Raw genomic sequence first — 8,076 nt, forward strand, 5'->3', positions numbered from 1 at the left:
ATTTTTTTTTGTATGAATTATCCTTACACAATTTTTTTAAATATATGAGGGAATAAATAGACATTATGAATCAAAATTAATTCATGTCCATTTCTTTAATTTGTAATTAACTTCCTATTCAAGTTCCAATTCAACTCACAGCCAACTCAAGAATAGAACAGAATTCTTCAATTCTGACTTTTGCCCGACACTGACACCATCATGTTGGTTCTACTGTTGGCAGGTTCTCTTATCTCAAAAGCAACTGAGGTCACATTTCAGAACAAAAAGCACATACCTTTCATTTCTCTCCTTCATGTACCCATGCTTATCTTTTAGATTCCCCTCATTTTTTTCAACTGAAATCTCTGACTCATCTCTCTCTCCAAGTCCCTCTTCTTCATCCCAGGCCAACTTCCTCTGCACAGGGAGGGTGGGGTCTTCATGAAGACGAGCATCCCCAGGAGAGCTTCTCCTGCTGGCTGCCACAGAAGCAGAAGGCCCAGGGCTAGAGCTTCCCCTGACACTGCCAGCCCTATAGAGACATGCCAAAGTCACCAGGTCATTATTAAAAGAAAGACCTTTCTGGATTTGCAAACTAAATTGGATGAATTTTGATGGTCGAGCTCTGCTCACCTGGCCAGGTCCAGAGCCTCGATGATAGGGGTGCTACTACTGCTTCTGCAGGCCTCAGATTCAATGGAGGATGAGGAAGAGGTGCCACTGGAAGGCTCCCACATCCAGTTGTGGTCCGACAGGATCTGATTCAGGTGCTGCCGAGAAAAATGAGTTCCCCAGGCCCTTTTCCTGTAGGCATCAGCTTTCTCACGTAACTCCTGCACCTGAGGAAAAACAGTAGAACTTTAGAGATGTGAATAATAAATAAGAGCCTGGGAAAAATAGGACTAGACTGCAGATAATATGTTAGGCAAGGAGATTAATAATTCATTGGAAGCACAGGCAAAAAACACTTTTCAGGGCTCAACAATAAGGAATAAGGATGTCCCATTGACCCATTTAAATTTTGGGCCAGTTGATGGAATGGGTTAAAAATCATATTTTACTTACAATAAAAAACTATATATATATACACACACACACACATATATTTTCACTTCCTTTGTAAAGAAACATATACAATACAAAACTATGTTTTTAAAGATTATTTAATATAATTTTTGTGGTGATAAAATTTATTGTTGAGCCCTGATATTGTCCTTATACATGCTTAATATAAATTTGTTATTGAATCAGCATAAATTAACATCATGCAACATTGCCACATCCGCTTCGAAACCCATATAGAGTATGAATAAATGTGAAGGCAGTCATGCTCCGCTCCTAAAGAGCTGACTCAGAAAGACACTCTTGTCCCATATGGCGAGTCTTGCATGAAAGTTTTGCAGGAGACGCATCGAAGCACACTTGACACCATAACCTAAAATGAAGTACTTCTGTCTTACAAAAGTGACTTTGTTCTTACAGGGTCAGCATGTAACAAAAACTGCTTTGAAGTCTCTATAAAGTTTACATTCTAGCCAACAAATTTTAAGCGCTTACACATTAAAATTAAGAGTTGAGCACTGAATTTACTGTCATGACAGACGCTGACCATGTTAAAACAAAGAAATCAGATCATATTATTTACTAAGCAGCAAAAGAACCACGTGAAAGTTGCAGTTACAGTGTGACACTTATACAAATTGGGGGGAAAAAAGTGATGAGAGCTAACTAATAGCTTAAATAACACCTAATTAATCACTTATGTAATACTACACATATTAATGGGACATCTTATTAAAAAACTTTTTGTCCCCCTCAGTGTCACTTGTATTTTAGCTTGTATTATTCTGTATTATTGGCTCCTCTGATAGATAATATATTTGTCACTGATAAAATGAATGAATGAATAAACAAATAAATAACCTCAGTTACACTTTAGTACAGGGACCAACTGTCACTATTAACTAGTTGCTTATTAGCATGCCTATTATTAACATATTGTCTGTTTATTAGTACTTATAAAGCACATATTCTGCATAACCATATTCTACATCCCTAATCCTAAACAGTACCTAAACTTAACAACTACCTTACTAACTATTAATAAGCAGCAAATTAGGAGTTTATTGAGGTAAAATTTGCATTTAATGGTTTGTTAATAGCGAGAATTGGACCTTATAATAAAGTGTGACCATAACCTCTGCTAACTAAATAAATGTAAAATTAGTGGGGTGTTTTTTACTTTTATTTCTAAGTTATACCTAAACATTTATCTATGATTTTATATAATCAGTGGGTGAGCCAAAAGTCAATACAGGATTACCAGACAACTGAAAGCAAAAAAAATCAACCAACAAAACCACAGACAACTTCAAAGTTCCATATATGCTGACAGATAACATCTTGCTGACTGATCCACCACATGCACACACACACACACACACACACAGACAGTTCTTCAAGAATAGGTCCACTGGGATACCACCATATAGTCTAACTTTGAATGAGGTCATACAGTACATTTTGTGAGAACAGACACACACATAAGCAAATGAGGGTCTCTCTTGAGACAGCAGCGGCAGTGAGAGGATGGATGCAACAGGCGGAACAGTTACCTCATGACACCACTCGTGAAAACCTTCACACTCCTGTAAGATTAATAATACAGACCAGTAATTAGAGAAACTGCCCTTCTGTTTCCTAACAGCTCTTCCACTTTAACCCATCACAGCTCAAGCTTTCATGCAATGTGGTGTCAAAATTGCTCCTGAATTAAGACTTCATTATATCTGGTCTTTGATTAATTGCTGTCTTTTAAGTCACCCCTTGTGTACATTAAATGAATGTTATTTAACTTAAGGTCTAGAAATACATAAACAATATTACGTGGGAAGATCAAAATCGTTTTAAATAATAGAGGCAGTTAAATTTATTCATGAATATTAATTATATTATTGGATTAATAGATATTCATTAAATTCATTATTTTATTTTTTATTTACTTATATTAACATTTAGCATTTTAAACTCTTTTCTGTGGCCTTTTCCCATAGATTTTTTTCGGTTTCCAGAAGCTCACCTCCTCATTTGCAGTTTTGATCTTCACCCATGCTCCATCTCTGTAACTATACTGGAGGGGAGAACGAAAGTTGGATCTGTACTCAGTTTTCCCTTTCCTGTCAGGCAGACAAAGAGGGACACACTGGTAAATACTTTTGTGGAATTTGTGAAAATATCTAAACGTAACCTGTTGTATATCATATGGACATTAAAATATATATGTGGTGCTTATGTGCTGCTGATGCAAAATGTGTGAAACAGGCCTTGTGAGTTTTGTTTCTGTATTTTTTTCCTAGTCCTGTACAAAAAAATAAAAAATACAACAGTCACCTCATAACCTTGGGCGAAGGGTCTCTCAGAGCGCAGGGTGACCTCACTTCCTGTTGCTGTCGATGGGTGACTTCCTCTTCGGGGTCTGACTTTCTGCTCTGTTGTTGCTCCTTCTTTTTCTTCTTCTTCTTGTTCCCCTTACTCTGGCATGGCGGGCATTTAGGCAAAAGCACATAACAAACCACGTCAAAGGTGCAAAAATGTTCTTAATGTATACTTCCTTACTATACAATGGGGACTATGCATATAGAATGTGTGAAAAATTACGAGGAACTAACACATTAGTGAAACTGGTTTATCCAGCTCCATAGTAATGCAGTGATATTTGGAAAGTCTGTGTACATTGACGTATGTGACAAAGCTGAATGTAGATATTTCTGTGTACCTTCTCTGGGGTTGTGTTATCTACATCAAGCTGCGGGACCTCGTGTTGTTCAACATCTTGCCTCAGGCGTGGTGGTCTGGGAGGAGGTGATCCTTTGAAACTTCTCTTGTACTCACTCTCCATAATTACTGGGTTTGATTTGAAGGGTGGGATGGCTCTGTTGGTACTGTACAACATCTAAAACAGACATGAAATAATCCAAAACAAAAAAGGTGTAATGACCCTGATGACTATGGCATTCTGATAACAAGATGCTACTCAGAAAGAAAGTGTTCTTGCTCTCTATATGTAATTATTGTTAGTTTAATAAAAAGTATTTTAAATAAACAGTTCAATATATATACAGTATCTCACAAAAGTGAGTACACCCCTCACTTTTCAGCAACCATTTTAGTATATCTTCTCAAGGGACAATACTATATATTTTAGAGTAGTCAATTTGCTGCTTGTATAGCAGTACAGATTTACTGTCCTCTGAAAATAACTCAAGATACAGCCATTATTGTCAAAATAGCTGTCAACAAAAGTGAGTACACCCTAAGTGATAACAGCTGTATGTCGTTTAACCATGCAAAGCCACATGTCCTATTCATCATGTTCATGTTTTTGTCTACTTGACAGGACCATACAAATTTGTGTATCTTTTATTAGAGCAGTTAAAATTTAGTGCTTTGAGTACAATTCTCTCATACTGACCACTGGATGTTCAACATGGCACCTCATGGCAAAGAACTCTCTGAGGATTTGAGAATTAGAATTGTTGCTCTCCACAAAGATGGCCTAGGCTATAAGAAGATCTGTAACACCCTTAAACTGAGTTGCAGTACAGTGGCCAGGGTCACACAAAGGTTTTCTAAGATGAGTTCCACTCGGAACAGGCCTCGCAAGGGTTGATCAAAGAAGCTGAGTCCTCTTGCTGTGCGTCAGGTACAGAAGCTGGCTTCAAAAAACAGACGCATGAGTGCTGCCAGCATTGCTTTAGAGGTTGCAGAAGCGGGAGGTCAGCTTGTCAGTGCTCAAACCATACGCCGCACACTGCAACAAGTCGGTTTGCATGGCCGTCGTCCCAGAAGGAAGCCTCTTCTAAAGCTGGCTCACAAGAAAGCCCGCAAACAGTTTGCTGAAGACAACCTGTCCAAGAGCATGAATTACTGGAACCATGTCCTGTGGTCTGATGAGACTAAGATAAACTTGTTTGGCTCAGATGGTGTCCAGCATGTGTGGCGACGCCCTGGTGAGGAGTACCAAGGAAATTGTGTCTTGCCTACAGTCAAGCATGGTGGTGGTAGCATCATGGTCTGGGGCTGCATGAGTGCTGCTGGTACTGGGGAGCTGCGGTTCATTGAGGGAAACATGGATTCCAGCATGTACTGTGACATTCTGAAGCAGAACATGATGCCCTCCCTTCAGAAACTGGGCCGAACGGCAGTTTTCCAACACGATAACGACCCCAAACATATCGCCAAGATGACAACTGCCTTGCTGAGAAAGCTGAAGGTGAAGGTGATGGAGTGGCCAGATATGTCTCTAGACCTGAACCCTTTTGAGCACCTGTGGGGCATCCTCAAGCGGAAGGTGGAGAAGCACCAGTAAATCTGTCCTGCTATACAAGCTGCACATTGGCTAGTCTAAAGTATATCCAATTTTCATTTCTATAGTATTGTCCCTTTAGAACATATAATAAAATGGTTGCTGAAATGTGAGGGGTGTACTCACTTTTGTGAGATACTGTACATTGGGTACGGAAAGTATTCAGACCCCCTTAAATTTTTCACTCTTTAATCCTAATAAGCCATTTGCTAAAATCATTTAAGTTAATTTTTTTTCCCTGTCAATATGGGGTGCTGTGTGTACATTAATGAGGGAAAAAAATTAACTTAAATGATTTTAGCAAATGGCTGCAATATAACAAAGAGTGAAAAATTTAAGGGGGTCTGAATACTTTCCGTACCCACTGTATATATATATATATATATATATATATTCTGAAGTAAGCATGCAAAACTCTGTACTGCCATCTACTGGATAAGCGTTTTTTTAATGGTATGAAAGAAAATGCACTCAAAAATATGCAGTAATTAATTTCTCTATATATAAGAAACACATCAGTTGACCAAAAGTATGTCAGATAATCTGGCCATGAAATACAGGGACTTGATGCAAACCAATGTGTGATGTTCAAAATAATTTTGAATTAGGACAATGCTCATAAAAACGCACCTCATGTGCAGCTAGCAGGGGTGAATCGGCCGCAGGCGTTTTCCACATGAACTGTCTCTGGTACTCAGAGCTCAAACGGCCATTCCTCTGTTGCTCCGATCTCAGTCCCGCTCGTTTCCTTAGCACATGGTTAATCTAATAGAAAACATAAGCTTTGAATAATTGTAACTGCAGTCATGATGGTATTAACACCTAATAGTACAATTCTAAATGTTATACACAAATTACAGTGTTAAAAATTTATTTGAAAAATATGAAAATGTTTATAATAAAGGAGGGGGGGGACTGTGTTCTCGTCCACACATTTTGGTCAGAGATTCTGTTTATTAAAAGGAATACATGTGAACAGAACCACAAATGGGCCTCTTTTAATGTGTTGCCGTTTTGCGTTATTGTTATTTAAAGTTTTCTAACACACTCACTTATAACCAGACTCACTCCATTTAGTCTTTGTTGCTGCTGGTCTGCAGCAGTGGTGGATGTCTGAGCTGCTTCCTCCTCTGTCTGTAGTTGTTGGGATAGTGCAGCGGTGCCCTCTGGTGGCACGGGGTCTCTTGGGGCAAGAGGAGTCACTACTCTTTCTGCACTACAGGCTCTGAGCACAGGTGTGACAGCTGGAGGTGTGACAGGCCTGCTCTTCTCCTGACCCCGTAGAGCTGGATCATGCCCTTCCCATCGGAAAGAACTGGATATCTGAGGTGGATAAAATGGCACTTTCCTTTTGGATATAAATTGGGGTTCCAGGGTAATTCCTTTAAATGCAAGAAAAAGATCAATCAATTCAATTAATTCATAAACTAATTTATTGTGAGGTAATTATTTACATTTTTAAAAGACATCTGTCGACACATCTATCTATCTATCTATCTAGAGCTATTGTCTGGCAATATCTATCAATTGTCTGACAGTATCTATCTATCTATCTAGTACATACTTGACTGATCAGAGCGCAGTCCTGCCAGTCGCATCCTGCGATGTGGAGAATCGCTTCTGGATCGTGTTGTTCGACCTTTGTATTTATTTCGATACTCGCTGATTCCCTATTAAAAGTGGAACATACAAAGAATAAGTACACTTTATAGCATAAGTATCGCACATTTTGCATTTGGTATGTTATACAATCTGCATATTTAAATGAGAGGTCTAGGAAATGATCTGTGATTTATCAGAAAAGCCATGCTTAACCCGTGCTTAATAACTAGCTCTTATGTGACAGCTGGATAATCTAGATGCCTTTTAATCGGCGCACAAACTTCTTCAAGACATAACAGGAAGTATCGAAGGTAACGTAACTTGTAAAGGGTTTACCGTTTAAGTCGTGTCTTAATAAAACCACATAAAGTGTTCTATAAGTGTATCTATTTGTTTTCAGCAACGCGTAATCTATATCTTACAAGGATTCGTATTCATGTATATTTAGTTACCTAAATGTAAACACCCAAAATAAATCTCAAAACTGAAAGCATTTTTGCAGCCTGCAGCGCGCGCTCTCTGTTCCTCAAACAAATGACGTCGCACGAGCGCGTGCACCTTCAAATCTGGTTTTATTGTGTCATGTTAAAAACAATTTAATATGTAAGAAATCATTTAATTAACTTACCTTAAAACGGACAGGCATTCTGAGTCTGAGCCAGTGGCGACTAATGCACAGAGAGATCCATGAACAAAAGAAGTGTTTTTTGTTACACGCTTGAGATCAGATTCGGTTCAGGCTTTGCTGTTACCTTGGTGAGGGCAGCAGCGTCCCACGATACGCGCATGCGCACGACTGTAAGCCGATTTGTTATGACGCTGTACTGCGCTGTGTGTGTATGTGTAGTATAGTGTAATTTGTTATGTTACTCCCATTGATTAGATTAGATTTTAGTAGCATTCTGAGAGCCAGTGGCGACTAATGCACAGAGAGATCCATGAGGCTTTGCTGTTACCTTGGTGAGGGCAGCAGCGTCCCACGATACGCGCATGCGCACGACTGTAAGCCGATTTGTTATGACGCTGTACTGCGCTGTGTGTGTATGTGTAGTATAGTGTAATTTGTTATGTTACTCCCATTGATTAGATTAGATTTTAGTAAAGTTTGTTTGATAAATTAAATGGGG

The 8,076-nt window shown here is 38.9% G+C and overlaps 1 protein-coding gene and 1 long non-coding RNA gene across 6 annotated transcripts in view; one reads left to right on the forward strand and one right to left on the reverse strand.

Annotated features, from left to right (window-relative positions):
• Positions 1-1,995, forward strand: part of LOC107725567 (uncharacterized) — a 19,053-nt gene extending 17,058 nt beyond the window's left edge. The window contains exon 3 of the long non-coding RNA XR_001638134.1: positions 1,911-1,995. This is a non-coding gene — a long non-coding RNA (uncharacterized LOC107725567). The remainder of the gene's footprint in view (positions 1-1,910) is intronic.
• Positions 1-7,918, reverse strand: part of LOC107725562 (nuclear protein MDM1-like) — a 10,993-nt gene extending 3,075 nt beyond the window's left edge. The window contains exons 1-10 of one of the 5 annotated variants that reach the window (XM_016534848.1): positions 7,906-7,918; positions 7,578-7,617; positions 6,912-7,017; positions 6,416-6,729; positions 5,978-6,112; positions 3,758-3,934; positions 3,373-3,515; positions 3,062-3,158; positions 616-821; positions 278-514 (exon numbers count right to left, since the gene is read on the reverse strand). In XM_016534848.1, the coding sequence (XP_016390334.1) occupies positions 278-514; positions 616-821; positions 3,062-3,158; positions 3,373-3,515; positions 3,758-3,934; positions 5,978-6,112; positions 6,416-6,729; positions 6,912-7,017; positions 7,578-7,595 (1,433 nt within the window). In that variant the 5' untranslated portion in view covers positions 7,596-7,617; positions 7,906-7,918. Of the gene's footprint in view, positions 1-277; positions 515-615; positions 822-3,061; positions 3,159-3,372; positions 3,516-3,757; positions 3,935-5,977; positions 6,113-6,415; positions 6,730-6,911; positions 7,018-7,285; positions 7,362-7,401; positions 7,484-7,577; positions 7,736-7,905 lie in introns of those variants that run through there. The other 4 variants (XM_016534847.1, XM_016534849.1, XM_016534850.1 and 1 more) reach the window with 4 other exon arrangements.
• Between the last annotated feature and the right edge of the window lie 158 nt (positions 7,919-8,076).

The sequence above is a fragment of the Sinocyclocheilus rhinocerous genome, unplaced genomic scaffold, assembly GCF_001515625.1.
Source record: "Sinocyclocheilus rhinocerous isolate Xijiao unplaced genomic scaffold, SAMN03320098_v1.1 scaffold153, whole genome shotgun sequence".
Taxonomy (NCBI): Eukaryota; Metazoa; Chordata; class Actinopteri; order Cypriniformes; family Cyprinidae; genus Sinocyclocheilus; species Sinocyclocheilus rhinocerous.